This window comes from Microplitis mediator, chromosome 5, assembly GCF_029852145.1.
Source record: "Microplitis mediator isolate UGA2020A chromosome 5, iyMicMedi2.1, whole genome shotgun sequence".
In the NCBI taxonomy this organism is placed as follows: domain Eukaryota; kingdom Metazoa; phylum Arthropoda; class Insecta; order Hymenoptera; family Braconidae; genus Microplitis; species Microplitis mediator.
The window spans coordinates 9,219,213-9,242,732 of NC_079973.1; the positions used below are offsets into that span (position 1 = coordinate 9,219,213).

General features: G+C 28.2%; 1 protein-coding gene across 8 annotated transcripts in view; it reads right to left on the minus strand.

Moving 5' to 3' along the window:
- LOC130667379 (disabled homolog 2-interacting protein) overlaps nucleotides 1-23,520 on the minus strand; it is a 76,816-nt gene that overhangs the window by 34,349 nt on the left and 18,947 nt on the right. For 4 of the 8 annotated variants that reach the window (XM_057468890.1, XM_057468898.1, XM_057468897.1 and 1 more), the window contains 3 exons: nucleotides 21,582-21,768; nucleotides 16,451-16,576; nucleotides 9,804-9,869 (listed from right to left, as the gene is read on the minus strand). In XM_057468890.1, coding sequence (XP_057324873.1) covers nucleotides 9,804-9,869; nucleotides 16,451-16,576; nucleotides 21,582-21,768 — 379 coding nt within the window. Of the gene's footprint in view, nucleotides 1-4,881; nucleotides 6,069-9,803; nucleotides 9,870-16,450; nucleotides 16,577-19,745; nucleotides 20,154-21,581; nucleotides 21,769-23,520 lie in introns of those variants that run through there. The other 4 variants (XM_057468900.1, XM_057468895.1, XM_057468896.1 and 1 more) reach the window with 4 other exon arrangements.

Below are 23,520 nucleotides of genomic sequence, written 5' to 3' on the forward strand. Positions count from 1 at the left end.
TTAAATTATTATTTGAATTTAAAATAATATTACAATTTATTGTGTACAAACGAATGTAACAAATGATCCACAAGTTTTATTCACACAAACACGTTTCTCGTATTGTAGTTTTTCTTTAGAAGGGATAATAATTTTTTGCGACATCATCGTATAAATTTAATGGGTTCGCTGACCATATCTGAGAACACGCGGTCTAATTCCCCTTTACTCTGTACTGTGTTTGAGAGCACTGTACAGGACCATCATCAAATTTATCCGACAAAGAGCTTACTACATGTATCAACCTTTGTTCTAAACTATCGAAAATAAATTAATATACTCCATTAATTATTGACACAATTTTTAAAATTATAAAATTAAACCCCAACTACATTTATTTCACATTATATTGCAATCAAATAATTAAATTAATTTTAATCATTCAATTTCTATATGATAATTACTGAAATAATTTTAATTAATTCACTATAGCAAATATTGTATAAATTAAATTAAATTATAATGTTCTAATAAGTTGAGAGAAATTTTAATATCCGATATGCTCATAAAAATTAATGTACTTCGTGCATTAAAATATTACATAATAACTTATTTAAAAAAAAAAAAAGTATATATAAGTACTCCATGAAATTGCATAATAGCTTGTGTTTGCTACAATTTTAACAGTATCTATACATAATTGTAATTGTCAGTTATTTCAATTACTTGTTTTGGCATCAATCGACCGACTTGACCACTCAAGAAAATGGATTAACGCCGTGTTAAACTACTTAATGGCTAACGCTTGCGTGCAAACAAGTAAATATATATATAAGTACCGATACATAACGGATTTGCGTATACGTATTTGGTTGTCAACGCAAGTGACGAACTCTACAAATTACTGTTAATAACTCTAGTTATTTATAATAGTAGTTTTGGTACTGTTTATTTTTAAACTGAACAATTAAATAGTTTATTGTGTAACAAGGGCCGAAACGAATCAGGATTTCAGACCTGAAGATGACTGCTCGGACCGTAGGGCTGACATCGACCACAGTATGAAATCGCGTTCCATTCTGTTTCAGAGACTACATTTTTCATGATTACCTGCATTGGATCTTGAAGTTTCAATGTCAGCAGCCAGAAACAAGTTAATTTACGACCAATGGTGTGATAAATAACGCAAGCGTAAATTGTGATTTGCAATTTATGATTGAACCGAAAATATTGACTATACTAATGCAAAAAATTAAATGAACAGGAATATTTTGTCTCGCGTTCTGATTCTCATGATTGCGCGATAACCGTAATTCTAAAAAAATTTGGATCACTAGATCTTAAAACTAGAGAATTCAAGCTTTAAAATGCTTTTTTCAAGATCTCGATAAGATTATTTTTCATAAAGTTACAGTTTTTCAAAAATTTATAAAATTTTTCTGTTCTTTTAATTTTTTGCATTGTTATATTTATTACTTACACTAATTTTAATAGAACTTAACCACAAAGTCACAACTGTCATTTACGTAAATAAAATTAATGGTTTGAAATTACTATAAGAAAAATGACAAGTATCAAAGTTGAAATTGCGAATGCTTCCAGTCAGCGGGCAGAAACATTATTTATTTCTGCCCGCTAACTAAAGTCATTCGGAATTTACGCGTTTGCTAATATTCATCCGCGGCACTGGACAAATTAGCTTGTTTCAATGGGCTGTAAAAACGCTGAAACTGTTCCGATGCTGGCATCTTAAATAGTACATTATACGCCAAGATGTGTAATGTACTATTCATTAATAATTGCCTACCCGTGCCAAAGACGAGGGTGGCCAACACACGGATTGGAACGTCCTACTTTCCACCCTGGGTTTGTAGCATACTATTTCTCGCCTCCGGGCAAAAAGCGTCAACTTTTGTCCCGCTGTGCGAAACGAAGTTGCCGCTTTCCGCCTACGTCGGAAAAAAAATTGTACATACACACCTTGGGAAGTAAATAAGAAAGCCTCAGATCACATGTGATTGTTGGCCGAGGCGAAGTCGAGTACTTTACTGCCCTAGGTGTGTAATATACTATTTTCGACCAGATCTGTACCTCAGAGTTTAAATTTTTGACTCTATGGGAAGAACAGCGCCGCAGGTTTTCTCATAAAAGAAAAGAACTTGTTTTCCTCTAATCAAGGCAGGAATTCAAATTTTCGATGCAGGTTTTGTGACAAATAAGAATTTTATTAGGATGAACAAGAAATTTTTTGAATTTTTTATATTTCAAACTATCCTTCAACTTTTCGTGTTTTGAGGTGAAATATTTCAGAAAATAATTCATTTTACACTGGGTTTGTGGCCTGCTATATGTAGTATCATTTGCCGTATAGCAATGAAAAAAAATTTTAAATAAAGAAACATTTGAATTTTTTAATATTTTCAAAATTCTTGAGCAACCTATTAAGTTCAAATTTTTAAGCTCGGAGTATAAAATTTTTGTCTAATTTGTGATAAATAATAAAATTTTTTTTACAATAACTAAAAAATAATTCAGATTTTTCGAATCGTTGAAAATCTTTTAAATTTTTTAATTTGTTCTAAAATTCGATTGGAATTTTGAATCATATATTGATATTAGATAGCCACGAATAATTTGTGCTCTAGTTTTTCACACCCCTAATATATAAAATATACGTATTGTCAGTAGAAAACTTACGATATTTATTATGAGATGTGTATTTAATGTATCTATTTTTCATAATTAATAAATTAATTTCTTTTGTTAACCTTCACTATATTAATAAAATTTATTGTGATATTTAAATGCAAATGAATAACCGTTTATAAGCACTGATGACAAATAAACAACACGTTAGTTTTTAGGATAGTCATAAATACATACATATATACAGTATAGTGATAAGTCGAACTACGGTGTCAGTAATGAACTGCTTGAAACTCGGCATAAGTGGAGGTTGTATAAATGACATGAGTAAATATTAATGCCATTCCCATATAGTCACGTATGCGTATGCAGTACTTATATTAACTTCGTGCCACAGTAGCTAAATGAATAAATGTATATATTTCGCCCTCATGTTTCTGACAATCCCCCACGCAAGGTGCAATCATCAAAGCGCGACTTTAAACTCATAAATATTATGGGGAACAACAATTCCGATATTATTCTATTATACTGTCGACACATTTTAACTTCTAAATTTTTTTTTTTAGTTACACAAGTAAAAAAAAAAATAAAAATATTGTCATCATTAAATTTTTATTCGTGCACCCTCATGTGTATCATCGCGGCTGATTGCATCATAATCGCGAAACCTGCCCAGAATAATTATTCGATTTCTGACACGTATATATAATTACTTTCATAACTTTTATATATATATATATATATTTATATATTTATACAATTATTACATAAAATAGTATTAATTACCGTAGCATAAAATAAACTAATTTATTTATTTATAAAAAATCTAATTATTTAAAATAAATACACTCAGAAAAAAAATGTTTTCAAGAAAAAATGCCTGGTTTAAGTATTTATTTTTCAGTTACTTAAATAGTGCCAAACAATTATTTTCTTCAATCAATTAAAATAATAACTTTATTCAAGTATTTATTTACTTGCTTATTACTAAGAAATAAATTTTATTTTGTCAAAAAAATATTAATAGATATGCCTTTTTTTTTTATCTAATGTTCAAATTAGTTTTGTACCTTAACAAACATTATTTTTATAAATAAGTAATTTTACTTTCCCTACAAAATTCAAACCTAGACCGATCACACGAGACTTATGATGCTCGCAGCCACGGTGGCTTTTTGAAAATCATGTTTTTAAGAAACTCAAATTATTCATCGATGTTTGTCCTCTTAATTATTAATTTACACAACTATATAATAAAATTGAAATATTTAATAGTTTAGAGAACCAGTGTAAAAAAAAATCGTTCCAAAAAGATTCCAAAAAAGTTCCATAATCACTACTTTTGACATTTTTCAGAAGCTAAAAAAGACGTTCCAAAATAGTTTCTAAGTCACCACTTTTAAATTTTCATAGACTAAAAAAGATGTTCCAAAAATATTCAAAAATGGATCAAAAATCATTACAACCTATTACAGAACTAAAATAGACGTTCCAAGAACATTCCAAAAAAGTTCCAGAATCACCACTTTTGAGTTTTTTACGGACTAAAAAAAGGCATTCCAAAAACTTTTCAAAATCACTTCTTTAGCATCTTTTGTAGAATGAAGATGTTCTAGAAGCATGCAAAAATAGTTCAAAAATCACTTCTTTTGAGTTTCTTATAGAACTAAAAAAAACGTCCATAAAAATTCCAAGAACGTCTTTTTTTTACTCTAAATTCGCTCATTAAAACTTTTTTTTTAGCATCAAAATTACTAACATTCCAAAAAAGTTCTATTCGAAGTTCTAATCTGTTTCATGTTTAGAAGTTCCACATGCGGAACTTTTTTGAAATCTTTTTGGAATGAATTTTTTTTACACGAGAAGTAACTCTCGAAAAAACTAACATATTTTATATTTTTATCAATACCAATAAGAAATTTCATTTCGTTATAAAAACTAATTATTTTCTTAGTGCAAGAATTTTTTTCTAATTTCTTTTTTTTATTTAACCAAATAATTGCTTTATGGAAGTTTCTAATTGTAATAAATTTGAGAACATATCAACTAAATTGTCGAAATATTTGGTTGCCTTAAGTAACTGATGCTTCTATAGATTAATTACTGAAGTGTCGCAATAGTTTTCTTAAAATAAGAACTCAATTTAATTATAGAAAAAAATAAATTATATTGACTATTTATGGAAAAAAAAAATCATTACTTGAATTTAATTTTTTTTCTCTCTAATGAAATGATTTTTGATAATTAATGTACCTGATTCGGGTTCATCAGTATCAGCACCACGAAGACAAGAGTGAAAACTACGTGAGAGTCGTCGACCCCCTGGTGAAGTCGCTTCGTTAGTCACAGCGGGATTCATATTTTAAAATCAACTATTGCACAATAATTAGTAAAGTAAATAACCCGACATTTTTATAGTATCACTGTCACTACAACTTTATGTATACTTTTAGTTCACAGGTGATAACTTTTAAGTGATCTTAAGTAATTTTATATCCCATAATTCTGTTGCAAACAAACGAAATATAAAACGGAGAGATCCTATTGTTGGTTGTCATTCGAAACCAAAAACCGGACGTAATAGAGTCTACTACCTGCTCATACTTCCGGTTAGTCTTTTCAGAGGCTTAAGTACCATGTCCTTCCGTAAAGATGAGGAAGACTGATTCGGATAAAAAAATCCGCTTGTTAATTTATATAATAAATAACTATATTTTAGTATAATTATTTTAAATGTCATAAGAATTTAATAAATGTCATCATAATATATATGAATACAGTAATTACTGATTAGCCTGGTGTTAATGACGTTAAACACGTATACTGACACTTAATATCATTGTATTATTTATTTTTTCTCAAGGCTATTCGACGAAATATTAATTGATATATCAGTAGAGTCGCGGCCTTTTCAGTCAGTGTAACACTACATCCGGTAAATAAATGTGACCACTCTGTCCAGCTCGTTTTAATAAATCTACTGATGTAGTGGGCGTTGCCTTATTTTTTTCTCTCTTCTCATAAACTCAGTCCTTACAAATTTATCTAAACTATACCATGTAGATACTCGCGTGGTGTAGCACAACACTGTCGAGTTTTTAGTAGTAAAATGTGTACATATTAAAGTGCTAAGAGCTGAACGGAAACACATATGAAGCAGTGGGGTTTCTTTCCCTCTTTTTACGTCATTTTTTTCCTTCTTTCCTTTTTTTTCCAGCTCTTTTTTACTGTTTACCACCTGGACTGTGAACATGCGGCAACGAAACAGGTGCAAGGCCCCATGTGTTTGAAGGGATGCCAATATGAGTATCTTATCTCTAAACTCATTGATAATTCTCATATATTGTTTATCATATTGCGGAAATACTCAACTCGTCGAGACTGCACGACGACACGACTTCTATATGTATGTTCTTTGATATGATATATATATATATATATATATATATATATATATATATAAATATGTCTTTAAACTCAACAAGAGATTCTCTTTTTTAACATGTATGTCATATATTTAACGATACTCCGATTTAAATAAAATCCAATTGTCAGGCAAGAGAAAGAAAATAAGTATTTTTAAGTCTCTGAGTTCCTTTTGTTATTTATGGTTAAATATAATAACTTTATACAATTGAATTTTCTTTTGTGTACACGACTACAATACTCTTTACAAAATAACAACGAAAACTCGAAACATCAACTTATAAGCGAGTACTGTTGCACAAAACACCAAGGACACCGCGTCCAAACCGAGTATAACATACTCCGAAAAAAGTATAAATAATAAAATAAATAATATATGAGAATGTCAATATATTTTTAAAAAATATGAATATTTTTAAAATCCACTTGTCTATCGATGATTAGTTTTTTATCTATTCAAATAATCAATTATATCACTAAAATAAAATTACTATATCACTGATATCTATTTTATCACAGACTATGTATTGCATTGAATAAGTAATTTATATATTTATTTATTTATTTATTTATTTACTTGTTTATAAATTATTATAAGAGCGCGCGTTAGTCCACTCATACCCAAGCAAAGTTAAAACTAGACTGTGAGACTTGTGGTTGGTGTATAAAACAAGTGGGGGAAACGTGTGTGGCCGAAGTGAACCGACCGAGCCGACATATCGTATCGTTTATGCGCCTGTACTAACATATAAACCTACAGAATTATTACATATGTGTACGTATACGATATATTCGTTTAAAATACAATAGCGCGACGTCAAACGTCCTCTGATATGACGGTTTATTGCACGATTGTAAATAAAAGCTTTCACTAATTACCATCCCTGACATATTTCATTTGAGAACAAACTTCTATGAACAATAGTACACACTACATGTGAATTTAATTGTTACTCTGATTATTGTCTATATGTGCTGATGATAATGATATAGTCAGACATGTAAACTGCAGTATGTAATTTTTTTTTAATTTTAAATCGGCATAATTTAGTTTTGTTCTAATTATCTGACCCATCTTTATGAATAAGTATTAAACAGACGCCCTAGTTGTGAGTCTACATGCATATAAATGTACGGTTATGGCGACCACTATTTTTAGAGCATCGTGTGCATCATGACGGTCCACTACGTTCTGTGCCATCGCTTAACACCATTTTTTTATGCTCGAATAATAAAAAATAAATAAATAAAAAAAAAACAATATTCAATGCTTGACATTGAATTATTCTAGTACTTTTACGTCAAATAAATTACAATTTTATCGGTTATTTATTATTTTTTTGGAGTAAATGCACGGAGAAAGCGAGTCTCGGAATATTATAATATTAAAGTAAAAAATATTAATGCGAATCAATAATTGAATTATTTTTGTTATTCATTACCAAGTTCATAGTAAAGATCACAAAATGGTAATTAATATACTTTATGTTTATCTGAAAAATTGTTGTATTGTTACTTTTATTACTACTTCATTGATATTCTTTATTGATAAAATATCAATTTATACAAAGAGAATATTCAATTATTACTAAACGTTGAATATTACATTTCATTATAGGATTAAACGATTTTTATTTTTTTTAAATATAAAAATTAAGTACAAGTGCGTGTATTAAATACTAATACAGTTTGAAAAAGTTACTATCTGTATAGTCATTTCTGATGTAAATCATATGAATAGTAGGGTGGTCGTTAAAAATTAAATTTTCTCAGGTGCCCTATAAAAAGCTTCTGTCTAGTGAAAAAAATACCTGGGGCATTTGGTTTTTTCTTTTTGAGTAAAAAGAACACGTGCGTCAAGACGATCAAAGTTCATTTTTCGATATAATCGCGGTTTTTTTTTAAATATCTCATGAAATATGCAGATTATAGGAAAAAATCATAGAAACAATTTTGTAGGAAATTAAATTCTTGACAAAAAAGGTCATGTTAATTTTTTTTATAAAATGTGTATTTATGAAGATATTTCAAAAAAACATTTTTTAGATCTTATCAATTGAGCGTTTTAAAAATAACAAATTTTGCAAATAACATTTTTCTAAGTATATAGAAATGATAAAAAGTATAATAATTGATATGTTACGAGTTGCGAAGTTGTCTATATTTAAGAAGAAAACGTTATTTTTAACATTTGTAATCCTTCAAATGTTCAATTGATAAGATCTAAAAAAATTTTTTAAATATCTTCATAAATACACGTTTTATAAAAATAATGAACATGACCTTTTTTGTCAAGAATTTAATTTCCTACAAAATTGTTCCTATGATTTTTTCCCGTAATCTGCATACTTCATGAGATATTTAAAAAAACCGCGATTGTATCGAAAAATGAACTTTGATCGTCCTGAGGCACGTGTTCTTTTCACCTAAAAAGAAAAAATCGAATTCCCCAGGTATTTTTTCACTAAACAGAAGCTTTGTATGGGGCGCCTGAGAAAATTCAATTTTTATCGACCACCCTAATGAATAGTGTAATTTTAAGTATTAAACAGCAACTAAAAATTACTCAACGGTTTGCAATTTTTCCAAAGCAGATCGATAAAATTAACAATCGGTAGAGATGGCGTATACGAATATGAATTAAAAATTCTGATGCCTTCAGTCAAATCCGGCATTGGACCGACAGGCTGATGACAGGATTCGCACGCAGGAGTTCAGGGTTCGAATCTCGGTCAAGTGGTTTTTAAATTTTAAAATTGACATCAACATTTATACACATGCCATAAACAATAACAATAATAATAATAAAAAGTTGGAAAATCCATACAAATTTTATTTTATTTAATTCCATTCTAATATAGTTTATAATTTACTATATTGGATCACTAAACATATAGTCAAGTTTCCTAATGCAGTTTATATTTATCGACATACTTAAATAATAAAAATTACTATATGTTAAATTCTCAAGATATTAAAAATTACATAATTTCATGAGGGTTTTGTTTACTATTTGAGAAATTACTCTGGTTCAAAATGCTATGGTGTCTAAGTAAAGCTGGTCCATGTTCGCCACCTGATGGAAATTTAAATAAACACTTGCAATAGTCATAGTAATTTTTGCATGTTTATTTCAATTCCCATCGGGTGGCCAGCATAGTCCGGCTTTATTGTAACACCATAACATTTTAAACAGGAATAATTTCTCCGTGTAAATATAGTAATTTTAACTGATATTTTTAAGTAAACTTCTCTATATTTTTTTTCTCCGTGCGACGGTATTTCGTAAACGAAATTTAAAAACGTAGTAATATTTTTTATGAGCTATCGTGTTTCATGTAGAAATATAACGACTCGAAAAATTGTTAACAATTAGTTCAAGTAAACAAGCAAAAGAAAATTTTTTTAATGTAGAATTGTTGACTCAACATTTTCTTTTCTTTTGTATTTAAAAGGTTTTAATAAAGAAAGAAAAAAGAAAAAAAAAAGCGGAAATATAAATTGTCCGGAATTATTTCCTAGAGTTGTGTCTATTAGTTTAAATGTAAATTTCATTAATATATGTATGAAAAAAAGAAAATATATAAAAAAAGAAAAACAATATGTATTATTAAATTATTTTATACATTATATATGTACATATATATAGTAGAAAAACGAGGTGTATAACATATTTTGCATGTCGTGATAATAGTTGTTAGATAATTGACTTTTAGTCATTGGCATAAAAAGACCAAGCAAATGCTTACCTTTACTACTGTCCTCATTCTCGGGCGGGGGAAACCCCCGGGGTAAAGATAAAGACTTTAACTCACCTGAAACAAAATGAAATAAAAATTAATAACTAATTAAAATGAAATCTGATTTAAGGAAAAATAAAAAAAAATGAAAATGAAATAAATTTAATGGTAAATTTAAAATTAATATATTTGTTCATGGTAAGTAAACTTCGCGAATGGATGCGAGAAATAAACACTATAGATTTGATGCAACGGGTTCTGTTATACATAGTTATGCAACTGTACACGCGTCTATCTAACAAATCAAGTTAGGTTAGTAATGCTTGTTACACTGATGAGCTGAAGAGCAACAACACGCACTAAACGTATACAGACCGTATCTTAAAGCTATTGTTTGTTCTTGTAACAAGAATCAGTGACAAAAAAAATTGTAGAAAAAACAAGACAAAAAAATTTATTTCACGGTACTTTTCATCTCTTTATGTAGAAATATCTACAGTAATTCTTTAAACAGTTCTGTTGAATGTTTAAAAAAAAGGGTTTTTTTTCTCATATTAATAAAAACTTATAAGCAGGTATACGTTCTAATGCCGTGTAATTTATTAATCATATTTTATTTTAAAAAATTATAGATATTGAACTTTCCGCTAAGAAAATTGCAAATTTAAAAAAAAAAAGGAAGTTATTGGTTTCGGTCCGATTTTTGAAAATCGAGTTTTCATCAAATGTCGACGTTTTTAGGTCCCAGGAAACTATTTTGACTATTCCCGGATGGACGTGTGTGTGTGTGTGTATGTGTGTGTGTACGCGCGCGCGCGTGTGTGTGTGCGTGTGTGTAAACTTTTTTTGTCCAACGATATCTTTGGAACGAATGAACCGATTTGAACATTTTTGGTGGCAATCGAACGGGCTCACCAAGACTTAAAATTGATTAGATTTTAGAGTCGATCGGTCAAGTAGTTTACAAGTTATACGAAAAACACAAATTGAAATTTTTTTCTTTTTTTAGGTTTTTTGCGTATAACTTGTAAACCACTTGTCCGATTCACCTCAAAATGTACTCAGTTTTGAGTCTTGGTGAGCCCCTTCGATTGCCACCAAAAACTTTCAAATCGGTTGATGATTCGTTCCAAAGATATCGTTGGACAAAATTTATTTTTTTTCAGTGAAGGTTTGTTCCAACGGCCTAACAGATTTTTGAGTTCGAAGATCAAACACTTTCGAATTAAAAAAACAGAACAACTTGAAACAAGAATTCAACTTTGAAGAAAAAAATTCTTGATTCAAGTTTAATTTTTTTTGTGCAGATACAAAATGACCGCCATTGTTATGTTCAGTCAGATCACGAGAAATTATGATTGATAATTGCTCGTCAATTGACATCAAAAATGATTTTGTCAACTTTTCGGTAAATTTATTATAAAATAATTCCCTGGACAACATTAAATGTACAAGCACTTGTAATTGTAAGTAAACTGGAAGTCTTCTCACTTAACGTAACGACTGAATTGTTTTTTAAAAAAAATTCTTAAAAAATTTCTCTTTAATTCTATTTAGACGCGAAATGACGGTGAAAAATTTTTCCTTCAATTTTTTATAAAATAATTTTCTGATCAAAATCAATTGCATTAAATTTAAAAAAATGACCGTTAGTCAATTTTTCGTTGGTCAGTTGGTCAATTTCCAGACTATTCCTCCGCCTTTACTTACATGACTATTGTTAAGTAATTGATAAAATAAAGTATTTTGTAATTAAAAGAATGTAGACGATAAACTAAATTTTTAAGAGCCAAAAAGTAATTTCCTGAGTGGAAAAAAACTCGAGTTTTTGTCCTCAAATGAAGGTTTTGAGGTTTACCTCAAAGTGTCCTCGAAATTTAAAATTTATTTATTTAAATGTCATTATTAGCTAAATTAATAATTCAAAACAATTTCAAAAATTTGTAATTTTTTTTTTTTAGTGAGATTAGAATTTTAGGAAATTCACAGCTAATTATAATAACGAAGTTTACGTATTTACTGTTTGAACTGCTGCATTCCCGCAAAGTAAATTATAGTCCTGACTCTTTTATTATAACGAATAATAATGTTTTAACTAATTTACAACTAAGTTAGTATCAAATATTATAACATATGTCACACTAAACAGTATATCGAGTTACAGGTCTCATAACAGCATAGAAAAATTTTATTTTTTTTACTTTTATCGAAAAATGAAAAAATACAAATTTCAAAATTTTTTATAAGCCTTTATGGTTCTAGTAGAGACAAATACCGGAAGCCATAAGAGCATACAAAATTTTTTTTTCCTGGTCGTCGGTGTACTTTTTTTATGAAAGTTTCAAAATAAAAAAAAAATAAAAATTTACACGGGTCAAAAGAAGAACTTGAATTTGACATTATTGACTTAAATGGATACTAAGTGAGTTCTCAGACAATTCAAATGTATTTTTGACTAAGTTGACTTACTTTTAGTATCCGTTTAAGTCAAATTTGACTTGGTTTCGGCTTATGGTTTCCGATACTTATATCAAAAATCATTTGGGCATATAAAAAAAATATCGAAATTTGTATTTTTTATTTTTACTCTCTAAATTTAAAACAGTGACTATTCACTGTTTCACAGCTATAAGTATATACCAAGTGTATATACACTATTTTTTAGTGGTTTTCACTGTTTCAGATTTAGAGAGTATACTTCTATATAAAAAGTATATCGATTAGTCATTAAAATTTTTTATACGGTTTTTCAATGATAAATTATTTTAGTATACGATGAGATTTGTGACGCGATATTATATGTATAGAGAACTATGATTCAACTTTTTATTTTCACTTTCCTCGGAGAAACTTAAAATAATTTAAATCAATATTATGTAGATGTTCACATTTTAAAATTATAGGAATCGTTTCTGATCATTATAAATAGGATAATAAACATAATATATGCTAACATCATTGAAGACTGATATATCTTTCAACAGAATTGACCAATTAAATTCTAAATTGGTGACTAAATTTATATACTACTCCAAGATATTTTAATTTTTTAAAAATGATCCATGAATGGTCATTAAACATTTTGCTATTATTCCTCAAGAGAATAATCAACTGTAAATTTATTTATTAGATTAAAATATAACCTGTAATTGGTTTATGTACGATCTATTAAAAGAAATAGTCAGCGTTATGACATATAAGTGTGAGGAAAAAAATATTTTTATCATTCATGCAATATAAGTGCTATCTTGGCGCACGCTCTTTTGTTCGCCAAATAGCTGTTTGCCCATTCAACTGTTTCCACGACATTTGTGTGCGTTAAACGATTATCTGCGTGCGACAAGTAAATTTGAGTGCGACAAGTAAACTTGTCGCACTCAAATTTACTTCTTGTCGCATGCAGATTATCGTTTAACCCACAAAAATGTCGCGGCAACAGTTGAATCAGCAAAAAGCTACTTGGAGAATAAAACAGCGAGCACTAAGATAGTACTTATATTGCATTAATGATAAAAAAAACTGTGTTCAATTCGTGCGGTGTTGTCGATTACCCACTCGAGCAAATGAGCGCACTCACTTCGTTCGTGCGCTCAACTTCGCTCTCGTGGGCAATCGACAACTTACCGCACTAGTTGTACAATATACTATTATCGAGTTAATAACGAACTTCCGGTTGATTTTATATGATAAAAAAAAATCGTTAGGTTATATAAGTTTAACCCACGAGCTCAGTTTATTGTCACACTTTTTTATGATAAATGAAAATAATAATAATTACTGAAAATAATGCGTATTATTACACATTTTAAATTTTTAATATTAGAACCCTTTGAAATCATTTAAATTTATTCTATTTGATCATCGGTCATTCAATGATTGAACTGAAACACGACTTTATATAAGGAAATGTCTTCAATACATAAATGTAAATTTTCAAAGAAAAAAAAAATATATATATATATATATGCTAGGGTGATCCAAAAAATAACAAATTTTTATTTTTTTCTCGGAAACAGGTTCAAACGTTTAATTTAGATAAAAAAGACGCCTGTGAAAATTAGAGCTCTTAATATTAACATTAAGAAGTTCCTCATTGCACTTTTCTATTTTCCATAAGAATAACATGGAAAAAATTTTCATTACGTCTTCTGATTTTTATAAGTAGCTAACGATGCTCCATAGGAATAATCGGCAGGCATATTTTTGCAGGGAATTGAATGCTCTACAAAAAAAGTTTCTTATCATTTTTTGATAAATCTATTTGTTCAAAAGTTATTTAAGGTTGAAGTCAAATTCATATTAAATTTTGAGATCTTTTTACTTTTCCGGCAAAACTATCAGACTTATTACAGAATATCATAGGATCTTTTTTGTAGAAAATTTTATTTCCTAGAAGTTATTCCCAATAAAGTTTTTTTGAATTCCGCATTGTTTTCTAGTTATTTTTATTTTAATATCAAGCTCTTAAAATCGATCAGAAGACTATTTTTTTTATGAGCATGACATTAAAATGAAAATAACTAGAAAACAATGCGGAATTCGAAAAAACTTTATTTGTAACAATTTGTAAGGAATAAAATTATCTACAAAAAAGTTCCTGTAATATGTTTTGATAAGACTGATAGTTTCGCCGAATAAGTAAGAAGATCTCAAAATTTAATATGCATTTGACTTCAACCTTAGATAAATTTTGAACAAATAGATTTATCAAAAAATAATAAGAATCTTTTTTTGTAGAGCATTCAATTACCCACAAAAATATGCCTGCCGATTATTCCTATGGAGCATCGTTAGCTACTTATAAAAATCAGAAGACGTAAAAAAAATTTTTTCCATGTTATTCTTACGGAAAATAGAAAAGTGCGATGAGGAACTACTAAATGTTAATATTAAGAGCTCTAATTTTCACAGGCGTCTTTTTTTATCTAAATGAAACTTTTGAACCTGTTACCGAGAAAAAAATAAAAATTTGTTATTTTTTGGATCACCCTAATATATACATATAGGTATACTAACAAATCATAGCAATAAAAAAACGGTAGGAAAAACGAATCTAAAAATGATAGATCGGATCTTGAAAAAGTTTTTTTGTGTCCGAATGGAAAACTATCACGCGAACGAATTCGAGTTGAATAAAACAACGCACTTTGTCTAAAAAGTTTACACAGCTGCTATAGTAGTGAGTTAATGTTTTAATAATTTCCTGTTAAAAACAAACAAAAATTTTTTAATAAATAAATCAGAAAAATTTTTTTGCTATTCAAATCCAACAACGTTCAATATATTCCATGTTATAAAATATAATACGCAAGTTTAATATTATAAATATCGTTTTATTTTTAATCCTACTGTCTTTATAAACTTGCATTAAAAAAAAAATTTATTAAATATTAATTACTAACGTTAGTTTCACTATAAATAACTAAAATTCATTAATTTTGTTTTAAAAAATATTAAAAATTTCAATGATTATTTATTTGATAGCGCTTTTGCATATATATTAAAAATTTAATGCTGCCATGCAACATCAACTTTAGTTAGCACACATAAATTTTTAATTAATGCCGAAAGCTCGATAAAATTAAAATTTCCTATGTTTCGTAACTGCTTACAATATACTCACAAATTACAATTACACTTAAAACTTACGAATACTGAAATTAATTGCATAATATATTTTTAAATTTTTATTATTTAAAGTAACTAATTTATTACAAATAAACTAAATACATATACAACCCTTTTAAATATTTAATGAATAATATTCACACAAAAAAGACTTTAGCACGCAATCAGGTGAAAGTCCGGTTTATCCGACATTATAAACGGGACTTTTTCCTGTATACAGACGCTCAACTTCCGGAGTACCGGATGTGTGAAGTCGCCAGATCGTCCGGATTCGAATTACACTTTATAGTTTTTATTTACATAAGATTGGATCCTGTTTTTCATTTTACTTTTAAAAGTTTAATAAAAATCTTTGAAAAAGTTAACTGAGGTTGCAGCATACATAAAAATATCACTGGCTCATTTCCAAGAGTCGATCGTGGATCGTGCATGGAAAAATCGTTTAGTTCTACCGCAATAACCGAGAGCCAAAAGTTTAATAGAAAGAGGTAGATACGAAAGACAGAAGGAGGCAAAGCGGAAGGAGGGGGCGGGTTAAGTGGGACGAGGTGAAAGAGAATATCAATTTTCTCCAAAGCTTTTCGTCTATTTTTCATTATTTTACTTCCTGTACTAATATAATACAATACTTTGCCTTTGCTCAAACAAAAGATAATATTTATTGCATAAACTTTTTATTATTCTTTATACCATCTACATTAACTTCATAATTATTCAATACTTAACATTAATTTAAATTATACTTTGACTTTTTTCATAATTACACAGAAATAAGACAATTTCTTGGCGCAAGTAAAAGTTTTCTTGGGATTAATCAAAATTTTTTGCACCAAAAAAGTCCTTTTTTTCTTCGTAATTTCACATCTAATTAAATTTTAAATACAGTCTATAAAAAAGTAAATCATTTCTGCTTTAATAGTCAAGTTAATTAAAGCGTTTTAATCGATATAAAAAAATGTCAAAGGTGAATAAAAAAAATAATAAAAATAAAAAAAAAATAAATCAAATTAGTATAAGAAAAAACTTACAAGGCGGTAAAGATAAATTTGCATCAATTTTTAGGTTTGACAGACATGATAATTCGGGATGCATTGTATGTCGTTGTTGATGATAACCTTTTGCTGGTAGAGTTCTGGCTTTCCTCACAAACGACGCTGTTGATAAGATTTCATGTTAATTTTTTTTTTTTTATTACATCAGTAAATACATTAGCCTACTACAGTATTTCGATAAGTTAATTTAAAAGAAAAAAAGTTCTAAAAAACAATAATGATGACAAATCATAATCAGGTTATTCTCAGACAATACGCCCCTCCCCCCCCCCCAACGAGATACAGAGTTTGAAAAAAAATAGATACAATTGTTACGAAATTTGCACTGAGAAAAAAAGTGTATACCCGAATAAAAAAAATTGTTGAAAAGGGTCAAAAAAGTGTTGACTATTTTAAACTTATGAAAATACACAGATGTAAACACTTGACTAAATATTACGAATTATCATTTTTCAGGGCAAAACATGTTCAGAAAAAACTAATTTTGAACTGTTTCTGAACGTTTTTCGTTTTAGAATATCCTAACAATAGTAGGATATTTATTGATTTTTCTCTTGACTTTTCAAGTTTAAAAATCGTTTAAAAAAAGTTCGTCATCGTGTCACGTTATGAAGTTTAGTCAACACTTTTTTAACTTTTTTTGAACTATTTATTTTTACACGGGTATATTTTTAGGAGAAAATGATTGATTTAAGTATTTCAGTTACCTAAATAGTGTCAACAAATTATTTTCTTCAATCAAGAAAAATAATAACTTTATTTGAGTATTTTATTTACTAGCTTAATATTAAGATAAACATTTGATTTTGTCAAAAAAATATTACTAGTCATGTTATTTAATCAAATGTTGTTCGGAATAGTATTGTACTTTAACGAACGTTTTTATTATAAATTAATAACTTTACCCTTCCTAAAATTCTAACTTAGACCAATCACACAAGACTTATGACTAAGGCCAGGATTTTTTCCTTAATTTAAAAATGCAACAATTAATAATTAATGATGTCAAATTTTTGATATCACAGCAAAAATATTGGTCGTATAGAAAAGTTTTTTAAGTGAAAGTTGTTCAAAATTCAATTTTATAAAAAAAATGTCTCTTATCATTTGGTCTCAGGACTAATAAGGAAGCCGTAATTTCAAACTTAAGGTTTTCATAATTAACAACAATTTGAATCATTCATTATGAATCTTAATTTTGGAATTACGGTGAAAATATTGGTCGTGTAAGAAAATCATGAGAGACATTTTTTTAGAAAATTAAATTTCCTTCAACTTTTGTTTAAAAACTTTTTTTATGAAGCCATTATTTTTGCCGGAATATCAAATATTTGAACCATAGATATCAAAATTAAGGTAAAAATCTTGTCCCTACTTATGACGTTTACGGTGGCTTATTGGAAATCTTATTTTGAATAAACTTTTGAGTTATTTATCGATGTTTGTCATTTTAAATATTAATTTACACAATTAAATACTAAATTTTGAATATTTAATAGTTTATAGAACTAACTCGAAAAAATTAATATATTTTTATCAACACCAATAAGAAATTTTATTTTGTTATAAAAACAAATGTTTTTCTTAGTTCAAGAATTTATTTATAATTTTCAATTATATCTTTCTTCAATTCCTTCCTTTTCTTTATCCAAATAATTGCTCCATTGATGTTTTTAATTGTAGTAAATTTGAGAAATATCAAGTGAATTGTCGAAATATTCGGTTGCCTTAAGTAATTGATGTTCATAGAAATTTATTCATAAAGTAAAGCAAAAATTTTCTTAATATCAATTTAATTTTATAAAAAATAAAGAATTACTTGAATTTAATTTTTTTTTCTCTCAGTGTGGAAAATAAATTTCAATAAAATCTTCATGTCATAAGCTTCGATTTTTCAAATTTCTTTAGGCTAAAATTTATTTACCAAATTTCGCCCAACTCCTAATTGATGACGAATTTCCGTAATTTTTAAAAAAATTTAAATCCCGGCGACAATTATCCTTTTAATTAAATAATAAAATTTGAATATAGTTATGACAATTTGAAAGTCATTGAATACTTTTGAAAAGTTGGGGGGGGGGGGGTATTGTCCGAGAATACTTTTAATATAAAAATTATTTATCGAATTTTGAATTTAAGAAAATAAATATAAGTTGAGAACCACTGCCTTCTTATCTCAAGTTTATTATCAGTAAGGAAATACGGAAATTCAACTTTTAATCATCATCCGCTGTAAATGGTCATCATGATCATTTTAAACTCAAAAATGATTTAAAAGATTTAAATTTGAATGTCTCTTTGTTTAGATTTATTATTGTTTATCCTCAATTCTTAATTTTAAACTGAACATAGTTTTTTAATAAAAAAAAAAACATTGAATGTTTTTATTTACTTCTTTTTTTCCTACAAATGAAAGACACAAATGAGTCATACTCTAAAGGTTTACGTTTGATGAACAATACATAAGTTAAAAAACATCAAAATAACATTTCCTCGTATTTTTTTATTCATTTTTTTTTTAAGTAAAAATATAATTATCCTTCAGCAATAAATTTTTTCAAACTCTACATCTATTACTTGTATTTATGATCCAATAATTTATAACTCTTTCCAGTAGTGTCACTGTTTGACATGACTCATTGTTAGAATAAAAAATGAGTATCACTAATTTATCAACGATTGCACCATTTTCTTCAATTTAATTCATTTATTTATTATAAGAAGAAGTCTAAAAAATTTATAAAAGACATGATCGTGATACTGTACGTTAATATCTTGATGTTAAATTACGTCATCGTATAATAAGTGTTACTAATAACATCTAAGAAATTTCATAATCATTATTGAGTGTGACCAGAGTCAAATTATAACCCACTTAGAGTAATAAGAGAACACTAGTTGCATATCGTATTCGCGCTTTAGAGACGACCATTGTCTACTTTACTTATATTACAGAGAAACTCTCGTATCACCTAGACTGTAAACTTAACCAGCCAATCTCTTTAACCTTTTTTTATTGTTTTACGTTCGTGGTTTTGAAGATAACATTTAAATATCTGTTTAAATGATAATAACGCAGAGATTAATTAAATTATATTAAATTATTCAAATTTTATACACAGAAAAAAAAGGATTTCTTGGCGCAGGAAAAATTGTTTTCAATTCATAATACAAAAAAACAATTTCTTAGGGCAAGTGAAAATTTTCTTGGGACAATTTTTTTTTCTGTGTACTTGTTAAGTTTTTCCTTTCGTAAAATAGAATTACTCACGATCACTGTCGGAACATGACGATTCATCTTCTTCTTCTTGATAATCATAATTATCTTTTCTTGTCCATCTTACGAAGGTATTCCACAGTCTTCGATGCCCCATTTTACAAAACAAAATTAGTAAAATATATATAAACAAAGAACTTGGATTTTCAATAATTGAATGCCACTGAATCACTGATTATTCACTTCACTTGTTGATCATATTACTGTGCACTTTAATCAATTAAAAAAATAGCAGCAATTTAATGGTAAATACTAATAAAAATTGCTGACACTCAACAGAATATAAAACACGTAAAGGCATTTATAATATTGCAAACAGACTGCATGAGAAGTAAGCGGTTGTAAGTTTTATTTTATCGTATCCGCAACGAGCGGATGACGATGCAATGACACCGTCTGCAATGACGGATGAAAACGTTCTACCTCATAAAACTCGATAAACAACTACTGAATGTTGATGACTGGGTGGGTCTCTTCAAATAGTCTGCACTTATCAAATAAATCAGAACAACTAAACTTAAATAAATCAGAGCAAAATCTGTTTTGTACCAGAAATTAATATTCATTTTAAAAATATCTCAAGATTATCATTTAAATGTTGACGCAAGTTGTCGTTTTGGAAATTAAAAACGTATTTCAAGGCTGCGAAATGTATAATTGATTAAATTTCTATCCTCAGTCTTTTAAATCTTGCATCTCAAACATAAAACTAATTTTAATTGTTTGAATTTATTACGATGTCGCCAGTTAACGGGTGAGTTGTACAAATTGTCGGCTATGTCGACAATTACACTGTTGCCGGTAATGCTGTAATGGATAACAGAAAATGGATGTCATCTGGACAAACGATTGCATCCCTACTTGATCTACTGATGTTCAATTTATAGAAGAGATCCTTAGTAGCGATCTACTTGACGACAACTTTACACTTTGAACTGTTGACAACAAGTTGGCATCAACTTTCCCAAAAAGTTGGCTACAATCTACTGTGTCACAACTTGTCGCCAAGTTGACACAGAGAAAATTTCCTAGAACTTTACGTCAATTAATTGCTTGTTAATTATTGCCGTCAACTTAAATAGAAATTTGCGTCCACAGTTCATGTCAACTTCTTGCTCACTAATTTATTGCGTTTAAGTTGGCAACAAGTTGTGACAGTTTGTCGCCACTTTGCTGTCAACTTGACGTCAAAATTTGCGTGCAAATTAAATGACGCCAACTTGCTGTCAATTTAAAAATAACTTTTGCTTATTAACTTTTTTGCAAGCAATTTGATGGCAATTTGTTGTGTCGACTTTCCTTCAGATTACGACAGTAAATTTACATAAAAATTGACGGCAGATTGTCAGATAATCAGAGTGACATAAAGCCCACATAGAAATTGACAGTCAAACTTTTTATCTTTAATTTTTATGTCTCATAAACGTGAAATAAATCCTATAACTTTACTTAAAGTTGATAAATAATTTGATATCTAGGAGAACTAAAAAGTTAAGCTGTAAATTTTGACGTCTAATATCAAAAGTTTAATATCAATTTTGGAAGTGAAACTCTGGTTATCTAGGATTAAATAGTTTCTCCTACAATCAAACAAGTCCATTACATCGAGAATAAGATTTGATAAAACTTTGAAAGATATTTTGAATTATTTTTTTAAAAGGTTTTATCATTTTTTAAATATTTTGTTAATTTTTGGTAACGATCAGAAACGATTCCTTATACCAAAAACTGTAAACATCTTTAATAAAAAAGAATTATCGAAGATTAGATTTGAATAAATTATTCTATTTTATGAAAAAAATTTCAATGCATTAAATAACTTTAATTTACCTATAGGCGACGCAGTGTTGGCTTCACGTAGACTGACAGTTTCTGGTTCAATTCCGCCTTCATCTTCTTCAATAAGTGGTGGTGGGGGTGCTAATGGACGCAATTCATATCCCCAATGTTGACGAAAAGCCCTGGCTCCGCCGTCTAAGCGTATTCGAGGCAATTCAACAAACATTGCATCGCCAATCTGAAATAATTAATTATCAATTCGTAATACATATACTACTAATATTCATTTCGGTTAATTGAATTCATATCATGCAGTTAATAGTTATATTATGCACTGAGAGAAAAATAAATTTTTCTCCTCGACGGAGGCGGAAAGCGGCAACTTCGTTTTGCACAGCGGGATGAAGGTTGACGCTTTCCGCCCGGAGGTGAGAAAATGAAATTTCTTATTGGTATTGATAAAAATATATAATTTATTAATTTTTTTGAGAGCTCTTGTGTAAAAAAAATTTTTGTTCCTGATGAATTTAGATCTGAATTTCATCATGAAACTCAGATCGTGACACAAATATGACTTTCATCATGAATTTGCTCTTACAATTTTTGTCTAATAAATCCGTATCACTTCTAAAAATTTATTATTACGTCTTTGAATTGGACTTGGGATGACTTTGATAGAAACTTGAATAAATTTTTACTGAATTATAAACCTTTTGTCAAATTTATCGACTCAGAAATTACCAATAAATTTCTTCTATCAAGTACTCGATCAACGTAAATCAGTTTCGATTGTAAAGTTAATTTAGTGAATGAACTTCGGATCACTTGGATAAAAATTTGACTGAGTTATAATTTTGTCGTGATTAAAATTGCTGATACAAATTCATGATGAAATTAATATTGGTGTCACGATCTGAGTTTCGGGATGAAATTTAGATCTCAAGTCATTATGAACAAAAATTTTTTACACGGGCTACTTCTATAAACTATTAAATATTCAAATTTTATTATTTAGTTTTGTAAATTAATATTTAAGATGACAAGCATCGATAAATAAGTTAAGAGTTTATTAAATACACGATTTCCAATAGGCCATCGTAGCTGGACGTCATAAGTCTCGCGTGATCGGTCTAGGTTCGAATCAGAGTGGGTAAAATTATTTATTTATAAAAAAAAAAGTTTTTTTTTAGGTACAAAACTAATCTGAACAACATTAGATAAAACAAAGTGATGTCTAATAATATTTTTTTTGACAAAATAAAATTTTCTTCTTAGTAATAAGCAAGTAAATAAAATACTTGAATAAAATTATTCGACGTTCTGATTAGCAAATTATCTAACTCCATTTCAGAAACTCTTCAATTTATGCGAAAAAAAAGTAATTAATAAATTTTTTATACATGATCATCTATAGTCATGCATAACTATGTATGGCCATGCATAATTTTGTTAAAAAGTTGGTATGCCCATGCATGGCCATATATGACCATATATAATTTATTAGTTACAAGCATACATGATCATGCATAGACATACATAACTATGGCCATATATGACCATATATGGCCTTATATGATTCATATATGGACATGTATAACTTTATTAAAAAGCTAGTATGATGCCCATGCATGGCCATATATGTTTCATTTTTCACGGGTTTTCATCTAAAAATCAATTCCATATCTAGTATATGTATAATATTTTTGTCTAGGTTACTCAAATATAATTTTTCTGACAATTACTATCTGAAAATTGAACAGAACCACTTACTAAAAAATATTAAGTTACACAATTTGCTAATTAGAACGTCGTATTATTTTCCTTGATTGAAGACAATAATTTCTTGGCACTATTTAAATAACTAAAGTACTTAAATCAAGCATTTTTTCTTGAAAATATACATTTTTTCTCTCAGTGTGCAACAATGTAATAATAATAATATTAATATAATATATCAAGTTATGCAAATTAAAAAGTATATTTTATATAA